This window comes from Telopea speciosissima, chromosome 7 (assembly GCF_018873765.1).
Source record: "Telopea speciosissima isolate NSW1024214 ecotype Mountain lineage chromosome 7, Tspe_v1, whole genome shotgun sequence".
Lineage (NCBI taxonomy): Eukaryota > Viridiplantae > Streptophyta > Magnoliopsida > Proteales > Proteaceae > Telopea > Telopea speciosissima.
Window position 1 is genome coordinate 19,817,679 of NC_057922.1, and position 22,969 is coordinate 19,840,647.

The window sequence follows — 22,969 nt, forward strand, 5'->3', positions numbered from 1 at the left end:
CAGCATTTAAAACAAAAGCTATCAAACGACCTTTACGAAGACTTTTTTGGGGGGTAGTCGAGGAGAGACATTAAGAGCGAAAAGAGGTAATACGTCCACAAACAGTGATCCTCTCTTGATTACCTCAACCCATTCATTAAGCGAACTCCATCGCATGACAACGATGTCGACCAACCGATTAGAATGAATGGGACCCATATATATTTCTCCAACAGTCAATCAGATTTAACCATCGAGGTCATTCCTCCACTAGACCACCGAACAAACGAAGCCTTTTAAAGCTTGTTGACGGACGACATTAGAAAAATCAAAAGAGTTGGGAACAGAAGCAATAACGGCTCTATTAATAGCTAAGACACTGATGACACGAGAAATCACAACATCAGAAAAGAACATGTACATACAAATGCGCAATAAAGCCACCATATTCCCCCCCTCAACCCGGCCTTCTCTCTCCATATCTCTGACATATCTGTAGCTAATAAACTGACCAAGAAAAATGGGCATTTTTTCAGTCACACATAATTGTACTACAACTGGATTCAATAGAGTATCCCAAAAGTTCTCAAAGCACATATGCAGAACTGGGTTTCACACTAGCGGAACTTCAGTCTTTCACATCTCCTGGATACCTTCCTCCTCATCCTCATAGTCACCTTCTTCCTCCTCATCAGCTGTTGCATCCTGGTACTGCTGGTACTCGGATACAAGGTCATTCATGTTGCTCTCTGCTTCGGTGAACTCCATCTCATCCATACCTTCACCAGTGTACCAATGCAAGAAAGCCTTCCTCCTGAACATGGCAGTGAACTGCTCACTCACCCTCCTGAACATCTCTTGGATGGAAGTAGAGTTCCCAATGAATGTTGATGCCATTGAAAGGCCCCTGGGTGGAATGTCACAGACACTCGACTTCACATTGTTAGGTATCCACTCCACAAAGTAGGATGAGTTCTTGTTCTGCACATTGATCATCTGCTCATCAACTTCTTTGGTGCTCATCTTGCCCCTGAACATGGCTGAGGCAGTCAAATAGCGGCCATGTCGTGGGTCCGCAGCACACATCATGTTCTTTGAATCCCACATCTGCTGGGTCAGCTCTGGGACAGTAAGAGCACGGTACTGCTGTGATCCACGTGAGGTCAGGGGAGCAAATCCCACCATGAAGAAGTGGAGACGAGGGAACGGGATCAGGTTCACCGCAAGCTTCCTGAGATCAGAGTTAAGCTGACCAGGGAATCTGAGACAGCAGGTGACTCCACTCATGGTTGCAGAAATCAAGTGGTTCAAATCTCCGACTGAGACAAAACAAGTGGGAGTTAGCCAGGGAACAGAAACAAGAATACAAAAAAGGATGACTTACATCACAAAAGACAACAACAAACTAGGGAATATAGGATCAGCAAATGGAATTGAGTACCCTGAAGGCTTAAAGGCAATTTACAACCTAATGATTTTAACCCTAATGTTTCACATCAGTCAAGAATCAAGACAAGATACTTACTAATGATTACAATCGATAATTTGGGGAAAAAATATACTTACAGCTAGGAGTAGTTAGCTTCAGAGTCCTGAAGCATATATCGTACAAGGCCTCGTTATCAAGCACCATACACTCATCTGCGTTCTCTACCAATTGATGAACTGAGAGAGTAGCATTGTATGGCTCAACGACTGTATCTGAAACCTTTGGAGAAGGAAAAACAGAGAATGTAAGCATCATACGGTCAGGGTATTCTTCCCTGATCTTTGAGATCAGCAAAGTCCCCATTCCAGAACCAGTTCCTCCACCGAGAGAGTGGCATACTTGGAATCCTGCACGAATTTTCAAAAGTTAAAAGAGATAAGAACGAAGATCAAAGTAAAACTTAATTCCAACTAGATTACATCTGGGAAATTTAAAGCAACGAATAATATTTCTCAAATACAACAACAAAATTTCCCACTTCAATATTCAGTTTTTTTATAAAATCCTTTAAAATATGGTTAATCAAATGTACCAAAACATGCCGAGCCTTGGTCTCAGTGAAAGATAAAATGCACAAAATGAACACTAAATTCCCGAGTCATCCATTACTTTCGCCAAAAAAACACCTAATCAAGGAAAAATCGTATAGTGAACTAACAAATTTCACAGAAAACCGTAAGGTAGATCCCCAAAACTCCATACACTTTTCAAGAACACTAAGATCCGTAAACCTGCAAAAATTTCAAGAAAACTAGATAGATTCATAAACCTCCATATCATTTCTCCTCCAACACCGACGACTAAAAAAGAGAACAATAGATTCACACTCGACAAGCGCAGTAGCATTGTAAGAATTCGAAGAAACGAGAGGCACAAGTCATACAATTATACCTTGAAGACAGTCACAGTTCTCAGCCTCCTTGCGCACAACATCAAGAACCGAGTCGATCAACTCTGCTCCCTCCGTGTAATGCCCCTTGGCCCAGTTATTCCCGGCACCAGACTGTCCAAACACAAAGTTATCCGGACGGAAGATCTGGCCGTACGGACCGGTCCGTACACTGTCCATGGTTCCAGGCTCGAGATCCATGAGCACTGCACGGGGAACAAATCTACCGCAAGAAGCCTCATTGTAGTAGACATTGACGCGTTCCAGTTGCAGATCTGAGGTTCCGGTGTACCTTCCGGTCGGATCTATGCCATGCTCATCGCAAACAACCTCCCAGAACTTCGATCCGATCTGGTTACCGCATTGTCCACCTTGAACGTGAAGGATTTCTCTCATTTTCACTGAGATCAGAGACAGTAACCAAAATCAGTACATAAACTCAAAGAAAAACTGAAGAAACTCAAGAGAGTGAAATTCACTGTAAATTCAACAACCGAGAAGCATATTTACCAGTGACGAAAAAAGAACCTTGAAATGTACGAGCAAATCTTACGAGATTCAGGCGATCGAGCAGGAGATCAGAGCTCGATCTGTGACTGAGAAGTGAAAAATAAAGAACCCTAGAATGCTTACATAGGTGAGTGAAGTACAACGGGGAAATATCGAACGGTCGGTGTTCTTTCCCTCCTTTTTTCGATGGTCGTTGGATGCCGTTAGATGATCGGATCTGACGGTAGAAATGCTTTTGAGTTTAAATTAAATAACTACTGCTTATATTTAAATAAGGATGGGAGCGGCGTAACGAGATATATCCTGAAACTAAAACTCAAAGGACACCTTACTTAAAGTTGTAGTTGTGTGACGTTTACGGTTACGAAATTTCAAATATAACCATAATTTGTCCCGGAATTTTCGAAATAGCCCTCCAAATCCTGCCTTTGTTTTTTTGTTGGTTCAAAATCCTTCCTTTGATATCTTTAAACTTTCCTAAAGGTGGAGGTAGCGACTGATGGGTCCATAGACCCAGGCTAAAACAACAAAATTCCAATTGTGTCAGATTCAATACACATGGGAATTTATGTTTCTTTGAAATCGGTTCCCATTAATTCTGAGTTTACTCAATCGATTTTTCTGATTTTGATCCAAGATTTGAAACCACGAATCATACTCTCAACTCAAGAATTGAATGAAAGATTTCAATCTAACCTTCTTGAGGTAAATCACCTCTCAAAATTTTTTTAACTATTCCTCCAAATCAATGTTTAAAAACTTGGATGCACCAATTGAGCCAAAAATGGCTGGTTGAACCAAAATAACCATAGCTAGTCGCATACATACTCGGTCCAATTCCCAAAAGTACGTTTACTCCATTAAATCCTAAAAGTAAATATTTCATTATTGTGTGAGGGATTTTAATCTTCTCCAATTGACTTCGTTTTTTTTTTTTCTTTCTTTCTTCTCGAATTCGGCACGATTGGATGTCCGAGCTTTCAGGTGTTAACATCTCCACTCCAAACTATCGCGTTGCACACTTTTAGAGAATTGAAAAGGATTATTTTCCATCATGTGCGGCCTTTTAACTTTTATTCATTTCCTATAAAAATCGTGAGAGATCACTCAAATCTGGCTGGATTTCCCGCAATGGTTGAGGATAGAACAAATGGGAAATCAGATTTTAAATGAAAGCTACCTAATTATCTATTGTTTTATCTTAAAACTATTTGTACAAATGAACTTTATATCTCTTAGATAATAAACTAGTTTGGTTTGCTGTGTCTTTCGAGTAAGATATAATTTTCATTATAAAAATTTAAAAACAAAAAAAGGAAGGGGAGGGGTTCATACATTTAATTAAGATATCTTTAGTAGGAAAGTCTCTTTGAGTAAGCGAAGTAGTCTTCACCTTCTCACATGATTTTTTTTTTTTTCAAATAAACCAAATGAATTGATAAATCTCTGTGAGGAGGCGAAGGCTACCCCAAGATACTTTATGAGGATAACGCATGGGAAGGAATAGGACAAGTGGAGGAAGGGTTTTGCTCATATTTGTTGTTTGATTGCACATCAAGAGAAACCAACTAATTTTTGTTATGGTGGTTGTTTTTTTTGTTTTTTTTCTTTTGGGAGAGGGGGAGTGGAATGGTTATCCCCCCAATTCGCTGTCCCCTCCAATTCCTCAAATTCCTCACATGGGGTCAAAAACGACCACCCTATCTTCTGCCCGAAAACACTGCCCAAGGTGAGGTCCACTCCCCCCTATAAGAGGAATTGGAGGAATTGGAGGTGCCCGCAAATTGGAGGTGATTATTATTCCGGGGGAGTGGTGGTGTTTGGATTTTTTGGGAAACACTCATCCAAAACTTTTAACAGGATGGCATTTTTTCTTCCCCTACGAAAGTAGTCAAAAGTTTATTCTAAATTGTATTAAAAAAAAAAATTTGGTCCCAAATTTTATTGGAAAAGCAATCAAATGCAGCCTATTGTCTCAAAATTGAAATTTCTTGTTGATACTAATAGATAAAGGGCAATTATTTTGTAGTCTGTCTACCTATGAAGCTCTTCTTGTATGTCTCAAATATCTAAGCTATGGCATATTGGATGAAACTGAAATTTTTGGGGACAAGTAGACCTTAACATGTTCACGTGTCAAGTCTCTCCCGGATGGAATCTATCATTTGGCAAAATAAAGATCTAAGATTGCCAAGAGGTGTGTATAGACTACCAAATGGGTTCATGGCAATACATGGGATGATATGTTATTGATTTATGCTTGTAGATTTATGCTTGTATTTGACCATCGCTAATCTAGATCATACCCTAACTATCTAGCAGTCGGAATTGCCACATCCTTCCATGTGGCAAAAAAAGTAGGTGGGCATTGTATGATGCCCTTTGTATGTGATTGGATGTGAATTTGCAAATTTACATGTGACTAATTCAAATAATTTCCTTAATATCCAATGGTGAGAATTGTCACATTGTCCTTCAACATTTCACAATGAGTCGCATAAACTAGAGTTATCGATTTGACTAGAACGATCAAAAAACGTCATACCAAAATGCTTTCTAATCTAAAGTCTCATGTCTTCCTTGTGTAAGAAAACTAGCAAGGAATATTATATTGGTCAATTTGTACATAGGATTTTACAAAACATTTTTCATAATTTATATCTTATAAGTAGTCCAAGAAAAAAAATATATCATATCACATCACATAAGTAAATTATTCCCTAAAATGAGATTCCAACTATCATCCATAAATTACTAGAAGTTAAATAGCCATCAATATATAAATTGTTTTAATTTGACATATGCTAATGAAAAGTCTTTTTTTTTTTTTTTAAATTTAATTAGGGACATGGTTTTCCTATCTGGATGTTCAGTAAATAATCTTCTTAACAAGCACCTATAGTGCCATGTGGCAGGCCAGATCAGATTAACGTACTATAGATAGACATAGACCCCAAGGTCTCATACGCACATATCAAGTTTTAGTTTAAATAAAGTTTAACACAAAGCATTTCAAAAAGTTATGAGCAATCTAATAAGTGATCTAGCACTGGTTGGAGTACCAATAGGTGTGCATAGAATATAGATACACATGACAAGGTATAACATTAGATGTGAGAGTATTGATTGAATTTTAGACCAAAATTTGACATGTGACCTATTAAGACCATTTCCCACAAATTAAACCATTAAATTTATTTTCACTCTTCCACGTAGCAAAACTAAATGTATTTATTGAAGAGATTCTTTCCTAAACGGCCATGTGGGAATTTTTTTTTTGCTCTTATTAATGTGACAACTAAGGATGTCAATCGGTTCGGTTTCGGGTATTCGGTCCGGTTTCAGTTCGATTCCATGCATTGTAGGTGTGACCCAAAATCGAACTGATACCCGACTCGGTTTTGTACTTGCAACCGAATCCGAACCCCCCTCGGTTCGGTTCGGTCTCGATTCTATTTCGGTTTTATAAAACGGTTTTCATTTGGGTCTCATTTGGTTTTTACTGCAATATAATTCAGTTCTTGTATATGGTTTCTTTTTTTTTATGAAATGACAACACCATCAAAACTTCAAATTGACAATACTACTTTGTTTTTAGTAAATTTCAAAATGCCTTGTCGATTAGATATTTGGATCGTTCGGGCTTAGGAGAAAATGGAACGTTTGAATTTGAAAGAATTGTAAGATTATCTTGAAGTAAAAGAGTAAGATTAAAATAAAAGCAATAAAATAGGAAAGGGAATATGAAAAGCCAATCGGTTAGAGAATTAGAGTTATAGTGATAAACAATTACCAAAAAACAAATACGGTTTTGATTACTTATTTACTTTAAATCTTTAATTACTTAATTATCTTATTAAATATCTGTTACCCAATTAAAAGAAATAGGGTTTGGGGATTAAATGGGTATTCGGTTCAAATCGATGATTTTGGACATGGAACCGAAATCAAACCGAACCGAATTAATATATCCAATATTTGAACCGAAATCAAATCGAATTACTTCGATTCGGCTCAACTCGGTTAATTCGGCTCGATTTTGGATTCGGTTTTCGGTTTCGGTTAGACATTGACACCCTTAGTGACTACTACATGCACTTTAGTATTCTACAAAAGTCTGAAGTCATTGAGTTAGGTCACTAGCCTCCAAATACCCCTCCTAACGGCCATCTTCCTTCCAATATTCTTCAAATATCTATATTCTATTTTCTTAAGCTACTATATAATAAATCCTCTTGACCTGTGGGAAAAGAACCACACACCATACTCAAACAAGTGAGCTTTCATCATCATAAAACCAAGACCACTTACCAGCTCACAAGAGTATAAAGTTTCTCTAATTTTATGTAAGGGCCTATTGAAGATATGATTAAAAACAAGAATAGAAACATACTTGCAATAGACTTTATTGTAATAAAAAAGAAAGAGATATAAAATGTATAAAATAAAAATAAAGAACCTGCGAACAACCACATAATATAACAAATGATATTGTTTGGTAGGAAATTGTAATATATATGTGAAAAAAATGTAGCAAAAATTGTAATATATATGTGGAAAAAGAAACATGCCACTAGAGTACAGATTCCAATATAAATATATGCCCTCTCAAATAATGGGTTGTGGGGCTTGTTCTGACATTCTCTCTATTCTCTATCAATGAGTTGGTCTATAAATCACATTTCTTGACACGTTTAAACTATATCGCCATGAAGCTTTTTTCATTATGGAAGACTACAACAATCCTATTTCTTTCTATCTTTATTTTTTGGGTTGGGGAGGGGGGAAGAGAATTTTCCCAATACAACATACTCAAATGGATTTGGGGATCAACAATCATTTTTGACATTGTTAAAAGGATCGAGTTTCCCTCCACCCATGGTGAATGGGAAAATTTACATAATTTGGATACAAAGATAATGTCAAGCAGCCATGCTTAGGTTGCCTCCTAAGGCAATTTGAGTCTTTTATTTCCTGAGATTTGTGTGTGTCATATGAGACCAATAAAATATGAGACTTGTAAAAACAGTTGAAATGCCCTCTTTTCTTCTATTGTAATATTTTTTTCTTTATTTCTATTAAAAATCTGACATTCTAGTGGGGAAAAAAAAAACAATTAAAATGGAAGAGAACATCTTGCATCGTTCAAGTGTCAAATTTCAATCCAAACTCAAGTGTATGACGACTCACCATATACAAGAACTTATGTTTGAGAGTTTGTAGCTTGCGCCCAGTTCACATATAGATGAAATGACCACCCTACCCCTCATGAAATATGTCAATGACACCCCATTTGATGCTCCTATGTAGGGATGTAAATGGATAACCGAAATCCGAATCCGAATTCGCATCCGTATTCGTTTAGGGGCATCCGTATTCGTTTAGAGATATCCGGAAAATAATCCGAATACTCCGATTAAAATCCGTCCGAAAAAAAATCCGAATACTTAATAATAAAAAATTAAGTAAATAATGATTTTTAGGGTTTTTGAAGATTAAACAAGTTCTAGAATATGATGAAAAGAGAATCATGATCTAAGAGATATGGATTGAGAGAGAATTGTATCCGCTAGGGGGAGGAAGGTCCGGGTTACACAAGGCAGATATGTAAACGGATGGTCGAAAATCCGAATCCGATCCGCATCCGAATCCGTTTAGAGGTATCCGTATTCGGCCAGGGAATATCCGGCTCCGATCACATCCGATCCGTATCCGATCCGAATCCGATCCGTTTACATCCCTACTCCTATGTGTTCTCCTATTAGGCCTTGCACGTGCACAGGAGTCACACTCCGGACAGAGAATACTTCAACATAATATAATATGTCCAACAATGAGAGGTTTTTAATCACACTTATCTACTTCACATGAAGGTTTCATTTGGTTAGAAGATTGACACATGAGTAGGCTATCTTTTTTATGATCCTTGAGTGGGCTATCTCTCCTCCTTCCTCCCTCCCCCCTCCCCCCTCCCCCATTGAAATTTGGATCCCCCCATCTGGCAAAAAATATTCCCAAGCTGATTCACCTTCCCCGTTATGGGTGTTGGAATCTTTCCAAAAAAAATATTAATTATTGGTGTTGGACTTGGGCCCAACGTCCACATTGAATCAAACAAGCCAGAATATTACATTCAGAGATCCAATATGCCTTTTCTCTTACTTGAAACGGTAGGTTGGACATTTCGAGAAAAAACTTCAATCGTCGGTCCAAACAGAGCTCAAGGTAATATCAGTAAAACAACATGAAGGAGATCCGGGTCCAGCCAGATGCATCTTGAGAATAGACTAATTTCCTAATTTTTAATTTCCGTAATCAGTAGCGATTAAAAAAAAAACGAAAACAAAAGTGCTGAACGCTGTAGCCTTTAGCGCAGAGTCCACATGAAACAGCGATGTCAGCATGTGACCTGCCATCTACTCTCTATTACCCGAATACCACCTATCAATCAATAATTAACTCACTCCAGATTCCAGAATCCAAACTCTCTACCGAAACCCGTGATCTTATCCAAACACTCAAACAGCAATTTCTTCTAATTAAGGAGATTCGATCCGGGTTGGCCGGGTCACTCTAAATTCGGTTGCATAGTCACTTAACTTATCATTTCGGCTTTAAGGATCTCCACATTATATTGAGATACCTTGATCCCTAAGCAAGACCATGTTTACGACTTTAGACACTTCTTAAATTATAATATTCACATCTGAATTATGGGATTTATGAAATAATTTTTTTTGTGTGTCAATGATGATAAATTTGAATTTGGAATCAATATGTTCTGATGTGATTTGGCACCAACTTTAGTAGCTTAATAAATTATTGATTGTTATTTTGCTACTATGTAAGTCCATTGATTCGGCTTTAGGTATCACTAAATTTAAATTACTATATTTTGATGACTATGTAAATCCATCTTATGGCTTTAGAGTAGTTAATTTTATTGGATATTTTTTTCGATCTCTTTGTATGTCCACCATCAACTTTAGTAAATTTTTTTGGTAAAAACCAATTTTATCTTATTTGAATTAGAATTCTTGTGACATCTATACAAATCTATGTACGGCTCGGAGTATATTTTCAAGAGGCATATCTATTGTTCCTCTGAAAGATCGCTTCTATGGTTTTGGGATAGCCATATTGCTTCTCAAGTAAGACTATCTTCGGTTTTAGAAGTCATGAATTGTTTATTGACTATGTTGTTGATGAATTTCTATGTAAATCCATTTGTATGGTTTTTGAGATGTTTATTCTTTTATTGGTATTTCTTTACACCCATTGTAAGACCAATGTTATGAGTATATTCTACTCTTTTGGGTTTATCCTCCCTCTTAGTTCCCTTTTCGGTCGATAAAAAAAGGCGGAGAAATATATATATGTTTGTTGAAACAAGCCAAATTTGATTCATGTGTGCATAACCTTAGTCACTTTAACTTAGGTCCACTTTAGCAACTTAGCGGGGCACACTTTGTTGCACTTTAATAAAGCAGGTCGAGTTTATATTTTTGCGTGACCCACTTGATCAAATATGATTGAGATGGACTTGTACAAGAAATAACTTGAAATGAAAAATTAATCAGGGCAGCAGGATGTATTCTACACATAAGCATCCCAAACCTAATTCTCATTCTGTAGTCTATTTTGTGCAATAATTGTCAAACAATTTATATTCTGTACTCTTTATGATCCGGATTCATAAATTGTTCCCATAAAAATTATTTTTCAGAAATAGAATAGAAACTGTTACCATTACCTTCTGGTAATTCGTAAGCTTTACTTTGACAAGGATTTTGTTTCGCATTTCCCCAACTTGGAATAAGCCCTCTCCTCCTCAAGAAACGGCACTGAGGGTACATTTAGGTGGGCTTCTGGTAAGACCTCCAAGCCCATAAATCGTTCTAAGCTTCAAAATGTAGTTGAGGCCCTGAGGGTTTAATATAGCCCAGTCCTCTCCAACCTTTTTCTCCTGGAGTATGGTTTTGTTCTTGTTTCATGAATTATTGAGAAGTTTTTAACTGAATATATCATTAGCCTATACCTTATCTGAGGCCCAAAGACATATTATGCCATTACAGGTGATGGATTGATTTTTGGATAGTTTTGGAATCCCACCAGGGGGATCATGAATGGGCCAGATTTAAGGTACGATACATGAATGGGCCAGACTAGGGAACAAGAACAACTTGTGTCCAAGCCTGAATCAAAAGGCCAAGTTTTCTAGCTTCTTTGGCCCATTGGCCAAGCCCACATGCATTTTTTGCTCTATTTTCCAAAAGGTTCTATATCTAACGATATCTCTGAAAATCTGGTGACTATTAGGGCGCGTTTGGTAATGATCTCGGGAGCTGTTTTCCAAGCCCGGGAGTGTCTTGGGACCAGAAAAATGGAATCTAATGTTTGGCAAAACTGATTCTGATTTTCACTCCCAAGAATGAACCGGGTACCAAAGCTGGTCTGGAGATTGGTTTGGAGAAACATGGTTACCCATGTTTCTCACTCCCAAGATCAATTTTAGGGTAACTTGGTAGGTGAAATCCCGATAAAATCTTAAAATCTTTAGGCTTCTCCACGACAAAAAAAACTAAGGCCGCTGGACGTCTTGACGGCAAGACGCAAGACTCAAGAGCATCTCAGGTATTCTTCTTCTTCTCCTTCGTTCTTCTTCTTCTTCTGCTTCTTCTTCTTCTTCTTCTTCTGCTTCTGCTTCTTCTTCTTCTTCTGTTGCTTCTTCTTCTTCTTCTTCTGTAAATTCGTTTTTTTCCCCTTCATTCTTGTTTTAAAATTTGTATTTGTATGCTTCTTTTTTTCTTCTTTAAATTTGTATTTGTATGCTTCATCTTATGTAGTTTTAGAAAATCTGTAGTTTCCATTAGAGGATGTTCTGTGAGAAAGAGAGACATGGAAGCTATACACTATTTCTTTTGTTGGGTACGGTAACCGTCTCTGTGTTCATAGAAAAAAAAAAATCAGAATCTTTTATGTGGTAGCTATTGCGTATTCTCAGCTGGATTTGATTAATGCTCGTTTTTTGGAGAGGTAAATTTCCTGGTTACAAAAAGATTTCTCTAATTCCCTGGTCACGTGTGTGTAAACCAAAAAGCTTCAGTGGTTTGGTTTTACATGAGCTTTGTGCACAATAAATCTGTTCTTGGAAGACTTGGCTTGAGTTGTGTAGCGTCTAATATGGAAAACTAAAGTGCATCCAAAATTTAGGATTTTTAACTGTTGAATGGTGGAATTACTACTAGGGGGAATCTTACTCGGTTTCTTTATGTTGGGGATACTCATGTATTTTGTTCAAAAGAAAAAGAGACTGGTTGACATTTATTTTTATCATGTCCTTTCTCTAAAGGTTACAGGCACCAGGGGTATTAGGATTAAGATCAGAATAATGGCAATAGTTTTAAATTTCTGTCCCAGACCATGTTTTACCAAACACCATTTGGTTCAGGAATGATTTCGAGAGCAGTTTCAGAATAGGTTTACCAAACGCCTAACATTAGGACAAAAATGATCTTTCGAAGAAGAAACAGAAAAAGATCATTTTATCGAAGAACACCGTTCTCAGAACGGAATCGTTACCAAACGCGCCCTTAGGTTTATAAGCTCTCTCGGATTACCAAAATGGGAATTGTATATATGCAGAAGCGTCCAAGAGTCGCGAATGGGAACTGCCTTTGGCTCCAAAGCTTTTCCATCCAAAGATATCATTGTTGAAGAAGAACCGAAAAAGTTGCATCTGAGCAAGCGGCTAACTGCTCTTGTTGTTGACAATTGTAGTTTCATTCGGCGTTACCACAAGAAACTCTTGTCGAGCTTCGGCGTCAATAACCCAGGCTGTGGAGAGTGGCCAAGAAGCCATCAACTTGTACTGGGGCATCTTTCAATCTCATTCTGATAGATAAAGATATGCCTGACATGAATGGGCCTCAGGTAAAGGTTACTGGGCTATAAACATATTCACCTTTGGAAAAAGTCTTACAACTCAGACCAGTTTTTCTGGTTGGGTCGGTCGACCAATTGGTCCAGACCATTTGAGGTTCTGGAAAGCATATGTAGTATTCATTGGTCAGTGCACACCAGGCCCAACAACAAGGTGGGCCAAACCTGACCCAATTATGTATTGGGGCCAGAAAATTAGCCTGGTCATGGACCTGAAAATGCAAGTGTTTTGTGCCTTTCTTTTGTTTCTAGTCGTGAAAAATACCTTGGGTTACCAACTGCCTTTTAGAATGAATAAAAGGGTGTTTTTTTTTAGTCCAAGCTCGCGCGCTAGAAGGAGGATCTCCCTTTTTTTTTTTTTTTGGGTAACAGGAGGAGGAGTCAATGATTTTCTTTCCATTCGGTATTTGTATTGATTTAGATATGCTTGTCCATGAATTTTGGCAGAAGAATAATGATGACCAGAGTGTTTATTGGACTAAATGGTTCTCTCTTTGTCGTAGCAAGTTGTTTGGGGGGTTAGGTTTTCGGGACTTTGAGAGCCTTAACTTGTCTTTCCTTGCTAGATAGGATTGGCATATCTTACAAAACCCTAATGATTTATGGATTTTTTTATTTTTTTTTTCTGGTAAAAATGCTTTATGGATTGAAGTTCTAAAATAATATAATTTCCAAACTCTAGTTTACTCGAAGTTAATATTAAGCACAATAGTTCTTGCCTTCTTGTGCTTGGTGTAGTATTTCGAAGGATCGTGAATGTCTTAGCTTTGGCCTTCTGCGGATGATTGGGGATGGTTATAATACCCTTATCTTTTCTTATTTTTGGGCCCCTCTATCCTGGCTGGTTGTATCTCTGCCTCCTTACGTCATCCTCCCTTCTCTCAAGTGTCAAAATAAATTAACCACATTTTACGACATCGGGATCTGTCTCGAATTAGGAGAGTACTGTCTCTTGTTGATTCGACCATTGTTGCCCTTGTTCCCCTCTCGTCCGTCCCTTTTAGGGATTCTTGGATGTGTGCGTTTACAATGAGTGGTCAATTTACTTTGAAATCAGCTTATCACTTCATCTTTGGTCTTCAGTGTAGGGAGACTTCTCACCTTTGGAAAGGCGGAAAGGATCAAGGGTGTTGGTTATTTCGTACACAGCTATATCTGGGCGCAAGTATACACCACACCGCGTGACCGGTTAGCATTCCTTTTCCCTGTACAAATTCTTAAAAGATGACATTTTAAGAGGTTGTCAGTGGTTCTTTTGCTACGTTTCGGGTAACCAACGATGTGAAGACTCATTATATTTAGCCCCCATCATTTTATCCTCCCAATCCTTATTACAGGTGGTTGAAACAGAATTGATACTATAATTAGGGGTGTCAAACGGTTGGTTTGGATCGGTTTCAGTTTGGGAATGAATGAGACCAATACCAACCGTTAAGGAATTTCATTTTTTGGTGAGTTTAGATCCGGTATTTTGGTTTATTTTGATTTTTCAATATCATTTTAATACCGGTTTAGATGATTTGTTTTCAAACTTGAACCATAATAGAATCTTACATTCATAACTTATAGTGATGAAAGATTCTATAAAAACAATTTAAGTCATCTTCCCCAAGTCAAACAAATAAACAACTAGAAATAAAGAACTTGATTTGATGTGTTCGTGTTATAATCGGAACAAAGAGAAATAAATTGTAAGGAAGAGAAAACTAATATTGAAATCAATGGATAAATAAAATTTATAGCGATATCATTCATTTAAGTGTCCAACTAATTTTGTATAGTGAACAAGGTGATCAATGGAAGCATTGTTACAAATCCATTTTCCTATTCATCTTCTTATACTATTTGATTTGTAATAATCCCCTCAACAATCAGAAATCTTCTCACAGTATTGAAATCAATCCACCTATTCATAGTCTCATATTCAATGATTTTTTATCGATTTCTTTTGGTTTGATGTGGACCAAATTTCAATTGGTTTCATCATAACCCAGTCCAAAACCAGTCCGATAATAATTGGATCGGTTTGATCCAAAATTTTCTGTCGGTTTATTAGTTCGGGCTAGATTTTGACACAATATAACCTCTTGGAACCTGCTAGCTACAGGCATGGATACAACCAAAAACCATTAGATTGGAATTTTGCCTTGTGTGACTCTGAGTTCTACCTTGAAAACGATACGGCTAAACTTGCATATCAAGTAAATGGCTAACGTGTAATTATAAGCAAAACAAGGGGCCTTTGCACTACATTACGAAACGGACGGAACTACTTAAAGCTGCCAGCCAAACTACGTGTTAGCTTCCGTTCGTTACTACCGCGAATTTGCAGGAGCGAGGAGAGCAAACTCTGTTGAGGTGAGTCGAACTTCGTATATAGAACGAAAAGTTCTCTTCTCCTAAAATTAGTAAAACCTCTGATAATTTTTGGTTTTGCGTTTCAATCCAGAAGTAAATTGATCTAAGTTGATAGAAACTCTGGCTGAAATTTATCTAGAGCTTATACGATTTCTGATTCCTTTCTTGGAAAACCTGAGTCCGTACTTATTTTGTTGGTTAGTATAACCTCTGGTTTTTTATTTGGATTTGTAAAACTCGAGTCTCGATTGATTTTCTTCGAGTTGATGTTTCTATGCTAAGAAGTAAAAGAATCTCTGCTTAAGTTAGTAGAGTTTCGCGTGGTTTCAACTTTTGTAGGTTCTTAGTCTTCACTTCATAGCTAAAACAGTCACTATTGATTTATCTTCAAGAAGTAAATTAATATTTGTTAAAGTCAGTCGCATTTCAGATGAGTTTAGTTTTTCTTTGATTTTTTTTTTTTTTCCCATTACAGAGCTAATGCATTCTCTGTCTCTGCTTTCTTAGGCAATCAAGATAATCTAGACTACTTATTACATTTATTAGGTATGACTGAGGTAGGACTGCCTGATTTTTCTCGCCAAAGAGATCTATTGTTTCGGGTGCGTAGAACTGTCATGGAACTATTGAAGGATCGGGGCTACGTTGTCCCAGACTCAGACATTGAAATGACAAAAGAGCAGTTCCTACGAAAATATGGAGAAATTATCAAAAGGGAGGATCTGGATTTCTCTCGATCCAAACACAACGATCCCTTGGACAAGGTTTTTATCAATTTCATCTACTATCACTCTATATAATGTATTATTAGATTATGTACTGATGAAATAATGAAGTTGATTATAAATTTGGTGACTGGTTCTTTTTGGTTTTGGGCCCATGAGACAGATATGCGTGTTTTTTGTTGATGAAAAAAATGGAAAAAAAGTTGGAAAAGAAAGAATTAGAGATTACAAAGGTCGCATGAGCCAAGCAGGTGCATCCAGGGCTATAATGATTTTGTCTGGGGCACCATCTCCAATGGGAAAGAAAGAAATGGAGGCGGACAGGCCTACATGTCATGTCGAGGTTTTTCTTGTGAGTTCTAATTGATGCTACTATTTTTTGTAATCACATTGGAAATTTAAATAGAAGGATCGAGTTTTCCTTAACCCACAGTCACGGCCGAGGGCTTCAGATGCACACTGGAGGGTATTTTGAGTAACATACTAAAACCCTAGGATGATATGGTGAAGAAAAACTTTCTCCTAAATAGAATGAGCAATTTACCTTGTCATGATTAATTTCAGAGTTTGTAGTGGAGGTAGACTAACATCAATTGCCTTTTTTTTTGACCTTTTTGGTAAATTGGTGCTACTTACATAATTAATACTTGACATAACTTTAATACAAAATTTGTTATTAGCTTTCTTCTACTTGGATTCCCCCTGGCTTCAATCTGCAATCAAAGTTTAATGTCCTCTAAGATAAGGGCAGTCAAATGTCAATTGATACAGGTTAGATTTCAGCCTCAAAATCTCAATTAGATTACGTAGGGAAACAACATTATTTGAGAAGGTGACCTCAATGTTTAATATGATAGTTTTAAGGACTGAGTTTTCCTTCACCCACGGTCAAGGGACCGTGGGGTACGGATGGTATCCATAGGGTATCGGACAACAGTGGAGGGTATTTGTCGACCATTCGTAAATAGGGGGGCAGATATTAATGGCCATTGATGGCTGTATGGTCAAGGAAAACTTTCTCCTAGTTTTAATGTTCAACTTGTACACTATCATAAACTTTGGATAGAAGTAGCAACTGATGAGAAAATACAGACCATCTTATGCCATAAAAGGCATTGCATAGGAAACATACTTCTCATAGCGCGTAATTCTGTCCATAGTTTCCCTCGTTACATATTTCAGTCCATATTTTCCCGTAGTGTGCATTTCGCTCTTTGAAACAATCATATTGAATATTCTTTGAAACAATCATATTGAATATTAATGTCATTTTTTTCTTTTTCCTCTTTTTCTATGAGCATAAATATCTCAGGCTATTCAAAAACCGCATTGTTTCATCGATCTTCTCTATTAATGTGGAAATAATCATTTTATTAATAGATAGTTTCAGGATTTGAAGTTTATTATACTCTTTTGGAGTTAAAGCCACCCAGATTTGTCCCAAAAATTTCCCCTTTGCTTTCTGTGTTTCTTCATATGGATTAATTACTATATTACAATGTTTTCTTTATTGTGAATGAGATACTCCGTACCTTTCCACAGGATCAAGAACTGATGTTCAATATAACAAAGCATTTCCTTATTCCAAAGCATCAGGTTCTCTCTGCTAATGAGGTGAAGATTTTGATGGAACGGTACCATGTAAAGCTTACTCAGGTTTGTATCTTAATGGAAGAAACATAATGCTTAACTTGCAGGAGTATTTTCATCATTCTTTTTGGTTCTAACAAAGTGTCCTTATGTTTCTTAACTGTTGATGCTTTAGTCTTCTACTATCCTCTGTTTGTCAAAAGTGTAATGTTTTGATCATTTGCTTCCCCATTAACTTGATTTTCCGAGTTTATTAAATGTTGTTCTAGTTTCATCAGCTGATGGCTTGCCCTATAACACCCAGGAGGTTTCCTACATATATTTTAGTCATCCAGCCCCGCCTTTTTTTCCTACTATTATTTATGTGTTTCTATTCTTTGAGAGCATTATATTTCAGGGGGCCGGTTATAGTCATCCTTCTTCTTTGAACTTAATATAGCTGATCCATCTGCCTTGAAGAGGTTCTGGTTTCTGATTTTCCACATCCCACAATCTGTGTGTCGATAATTTACCTGCAGCAGCACAATCTTTTCCTCTGATAGTGATAGTATCCATAGCGTAGTGACACTTATGAATTCATTATCACCAGAAGAAGTGACGTTGAATGCTCAAAAGGTTAAGGAAGTTGTCAATGAATAATTGGAGTCAATATTAGTTATGTAGAAGCAACCCTATGTCTTAGTCTGTAATGACCAAAATGGAAGCAGCTTTTGATTTCATTTGTAGATAAATCTGGCAGAGATCCACCCTGTATTCTTGTGTAGAGAACCCCATCCTATCAGAGGACTTGTACCTTGGTATTCCATTTGGTAGGGTTTTCTCTTTCATATTCTTTTTTATCCTTCCAGTTTCAGTTTCGAGTGTCTTCATGTATAAATCATAGCTTCTATTGTCATACTTGATGTTAAGAATGATAATATAAATTTCTTGCACAAAGAGATATAGGTAATTACAAGAAAGTTTGGACCCGTAATCTCTCATTTACAAGAAACTGGTTAGGTAATTACTGTGGTAAGAAACTTATAGGATGTCCCCGGAAAATTGATGAGGTGTTACAGTGTAACTTAGCATGGTTATCTGGAAAACATTTTAATCAAAAGTAGGTTTTGGTCAATTGTAACCTATAAGTTCATTGATTAGAAAGTCAGATTGCATGTTCCTAAGCTGTTGTGTCATAGATATATCTTTCTATACCCAAAATGCACATTGGTCTTGTTTTTAACCTGATGGACATATTGGATGCTACATAACAAGGATACCGATGCATGTGGTGGTGTCTGGCATTGGTTCAATATGATGGAGACAGCAACCCCAAAAACTCAAGTATGAACATTTTGATATTTTGTTAGTTGATCGCTTGGTGCTGCCATATTTCCACGGCATATATTTCATTTTCTTTCTCCAGGCTAGCTCTATCCCTCCCTTACTTCCTCTTGTTCAATGTCCTTTTCTCTTTCAACAGAGTGACAGACAACCCAAAAGAGAGAGAGAGAGTTTTTCGGTCTTGTGCAACTGTGCATAGATGTCTAACACTTTTAGGTACCTACAACTACAAAATGCAAAAAAAGATCGACATGCCCTTATTACATAAGATAGGATATCTTTTTCTTTTTTCCCCTACCCTTCCAAGTGCCCAATTCTCATTAGGTTAATTTCAAGGCATTTTTTTCTTCCTTTTAGTTAATTGTGGATGTAAGTTACCCATCATAATCTAGTCATTTTTGCACTCCTAAATAATTTCTCGGATGAATAATACACTATTGTGATAGCAGTTTCTAATTTTCCTTCCAAACCTTAATGTGCCAAACTTGCTACTACTGTTAAGTATATGTGGCCAGTTCTTTTTTTCATAATGGATTCTTTTATGTTTCTATTGCCTTAACATTATTGGGATAATTTCAGATTATCTTTCAATATACTGTTTCTTTCATCAATGCAAATAATCTTGCACTTCAGTGAAAATACTAATCTCTTTAAACGTATCTTGTACACATAGTTTATCTGCATTAGCTTATTATCTTCTTTGTAGATTCGAAATGATTTCAATGAATTTGATGTTCTTTTTCTCAGTTCTTTTCTTTTGATGGCTTTATCACAATCAGCTTTGAAATTGAAATTTATTTGATTGAGTTCTTTTGTTATGATCACGATGTTGTTTCAGCTTCCACGGATTCAAGTTTATGATCCAGTAGCTAGATACTTCGGCCTTATTCCTGGACAGGTCCTGAGGATCAGCCGGTCAAGTGAAACTGCTGGCAAATATGTTACTTACAGGGTTGCTGTATAAAGCTATAAGCTCATGCCTACCCTAATGAGGGCATTTTCCTTAGATGATTATATGGAACTGTTACATTTGGCCAAGCTAAAAACAAAAGGCAAGAGCCATTCTTACAGACACCATTCTCAAATATGGGCACACTTCAAGTCTTAAATTGAACCTCATTTGATTTTCACTATAATTGGTGTGCTGCTGGTATCTTGATTTACTATTTAGATAGATCTGAGTCATCTTTCTTTGTATCCTATCTATCATGCAATGCCATTCCTGTTATTTTTTTTAGAGAAGAATATCTTTAATTACACGGGAGCAGTGAATATCTTGGGTTGATTTTCAATTATGTCCTTCTAATTGTCACATGGCAGATCGAATGGGACTGACAATTTCTCTGCTTACATGTCAAATGTGAGACCAATCCGAGTTTGCAAAGTGGCAAAATTAGAAATTGAACATTTTGGGACCACCAAATAGGGTGGATGGGACTACGGTATGGGTGCACGGACATACATGTGAGGGTATATGGAATTTTGGTCTGAAATGAAATTTTACGTAGGGCCAGTGAAGAACGTTATTGTGGTCTATATCGTCCGAATGCACGTCTACCTCGTCAATACCAAGAGAAACTGAGAAAGTGCTTGTTTCAGTCCCCTTCTAAGCTAGACCCTCCACGGCTCCACCGCTGCAGCTGAATGGTCTTATTACTCTTATAGAGGCCTTAAACCTTGGCTGTTCAATATTTATTCTAAGCCCAGCAGCCTAAGATGCTACCCAAGTGTGTTTAGCAATTTAAGGAATTGGAATCTAATGGAACTATTCTATGGCTGGGAATTAGGTGGAAGTTAGGGAAGTTATGGCACAAAAATTCTCTTACAGGAAGCCTTTCCTCAAAGGTCCACCCTCATTGTGCCATGTGAACAGGTAATGTGGTAATTTTAGTCATTGGATATAGAGAATATGGTTTGGATTAGTCATTGTGTCAAATTTTAGAACCTAATTTAAGAAAATATACTCCTATATATTAGTATATGTTCCCATCTATATTTTTTTTTGTTTTTTGATAAAATATTCCCATGTATCCTCAAACACAATTATAATAGTAGTTGGACCACTATCGTGCACTTGATCTCACATGGTCTATGGTTTCTTAAGTAATATTTTGCCCCTTGGTAAATTCCAATTGAGCTAAACTTGACATGTGAGCAGGAAACCTTGTGGTATACTTGTTCACAAAATTTAGACCCCATTTGATTTGTTGCGTGGCAGATATTTGGATTGTTAAGGAAGGCTTCCTTAACAAGTCATGCAAGACACATCTACGGATCTACCTAATGTGTGAAAATACAAATACGTTGTGGAGGGACTGTTTTTTGAGATTGTTGGCATTTTGAATCTTGATACTTAAATCATTTTCTTCCTTGTTTTGCTTTGTTTTGTCTTAGTTATGAGGATTTTCATCCTCTCAAGTGTGGTGCACTGCCCAATGCACCCACGTCGTGCATCAGATGGTGCACCATACTTGAGAGTGATGGATCTTTATCCTCTTAAGTGTGGTGCACTCAATGCACCACACTTGAGAGGATAAATTTCCCAACTATGATTGCCTGACTGAGGATTCGAGCCCTTGCATATACAATGCCCTTAGGTTTAGCAAATATGAATGAAGGTCAAAAGGGGAAATCAAGTGTTAAAAACTGAAAATTGGATACGGGATCGGTCTCCATTGACATTGATTTATTGATGAATCGTCCAAAATGAGCCGGAAAATGGTATGACTCGACTGGAATTGGCTAATTTGGTTGAACTTAATAAGTAAAAATTTGGGGTAAATTGGAAACCGTTCCAGTCGATTTTGAGTCAAATATGCTAATCTGCCGATTTCAATTTGAATTTTAAAACACTAGGGAAAACTAAAAGTAACAGAGTTCAACACCTAGATACTTATAGCCTAAAATCCCGTATTACCGTGAGCATGGGCTCAATTTGGATTCTCTACTACTGAGCTACCCGGCAGGACCGTGCTGTCTAGACACGGTGAGGCATGCAATGACCACCTTACCCCTGTCCAAGCAACTTGCCCGAGTGGGGGTAAGGTGGGGGTAAGGCGGTCATTGTGCGCTTCACTGTGTTTAGACAGCACGGTCCTGCTGGGCAGCTCGGCAGTACAGGATCTGGATCCGCATGGGCTCCCACATATGGTTAACCTAAGGGTGTAAATTGATCCTGTTTTGGGCAATCAGTCGATTTCCTTAATTGTTTTGGTCTTAAGGGGTCAAGATCAGAACCAGTCCAATAAATTATTCGATTGCAAACCCGAGATTTGAAACCGTTTATTAGTGGATGGACCGGTTCGGATTATTAAATGGTTCAAGACATTGTTATGATGTCCAAAATAAAATAAAATAAAAATTTTATTACTTAAGCATAAATAATAAAATATTTTTTTCTAAGTATTCAAATGATTAAATATTCATTGGTAATTATAAAGATATCTAAATATCCCTATTCAATGTAATGAAGAAACAAGTGTTTTTAGATATATAGCGGGATAAAAGCACATGTAGGTCTAAAGAATATATATAGAAGATAGATCAAAAGGACAGGTGACACTTTAATCCTTTTATTTTTTATTTTTTTTTGGGTGATGACTAATGAGAAACCAAAAAACACATTAAAATAGAAAAGCGTTACGCCCCATCCCTGTACCACAGAAATACGTAACTAAAGCATACACATACGTTTTACTTTCCATCAGGATTAATGATGCAGTATCAAAAGATTAACTCATTCACAATGACATATAATAGATCATGAAAGAAATATAATAATCATAATATCATCAGTGTCTGCGGAAACTATATTGACATATATCCTAACTGTATTCAAAATCCTATTACAATCTTTTCCAAAAAAATACATTTATTTTCCTATAAGGACCTATGTATTATATAATTTTTTTTTTTAAAATGAGATTATGTAAGGTTTATTCAATATCCTATTACAATCTTTTCCAAAAAAGCACATTTCTTTTCCTATTAGGACCTATGTATTATATAAGGTTTATACAATACATCTCTCATGAATGGAAATCAAAAGAATACATCATTGTATCGAATATCAAGTATGACAAAGTGTATCAAAAGAGACGGTCACTCGGCCATGAATCACTGTCCCCCAAAGGAACACATCTCACAGTAGCATTCCGGAGTTTA

At 37.0% G+C, this 22,969-nt stretch overlaps 2 protein-coding genes across 6 annotated transcripts in view; one reads left to right on the forward strand and one right to left on the reverse strand.

Moving 5' to 3' along the window:
- The window catches only part of LOC122667149 (tubulin beta-6 chain), a 12,885-nt gene extending 9,869 nt beyond the window's left edge, over positions 1-3,016 (reverse strand). For 2 of the 5 annotated variants that reach the window (XM_043863360.1, XM_043863361.1), the window contains exons 1-4: positions 2,868-3,016; positions 2,360-2,758; positions 1,546-1,815; positions 607-1,298 (exon numbers count right to left, since the gene is read on the reverse strand). In XM_043863360.1, the coding sequence (XP_043719295.1) occupies positions 616-1,298; positions 1,546-1,815; positions 2,360-2,753 (1,347 nt within the window). In that variant the 5' untranslated portion in view covers positions 2,754-2,758; positions 2,868-3,016 and the 3' untranslated portion in view covers positions 607-615. Of the gene's footprint in view, positions 1-603; positions 1,299-1,545; positions 1,816-2,359; positions 2,772-2,866 lie in introns of those variants that run through there. The other 3 variants (XM_043863359.1, XM_043863363.1, XM_043863364.1) reach the window with 3 other exon arrangements.
- A 12,686-nt stretch (positions 3,017-15,702) lies between these two features.
- On the forward strand, positions 15,703-19,875 carry LOC122669436 (DNA-directed RNA polymerases II and IV subunit 5A-like). The gene is made up of 4 exons (XM_043866194.1): positions 15,703-15,931; positions 16,056-16,244; positions 17,435-17,542; positions 19,638-19,875. Exons 1-4 carry the CDS (start codon positions 15,716-15,718, stop codon positions 19,767-19,769), a joined length of 645 nt encoding a protein of 214 aa, XP_043722129.1. The 5' UTR covers positions 15,703-15,715; the 3' UTR covers positions 19,770-19,875.
- The last annotated feature ends 3,094 nt before the right edge of the window (positions 19,876-22,969 follow it).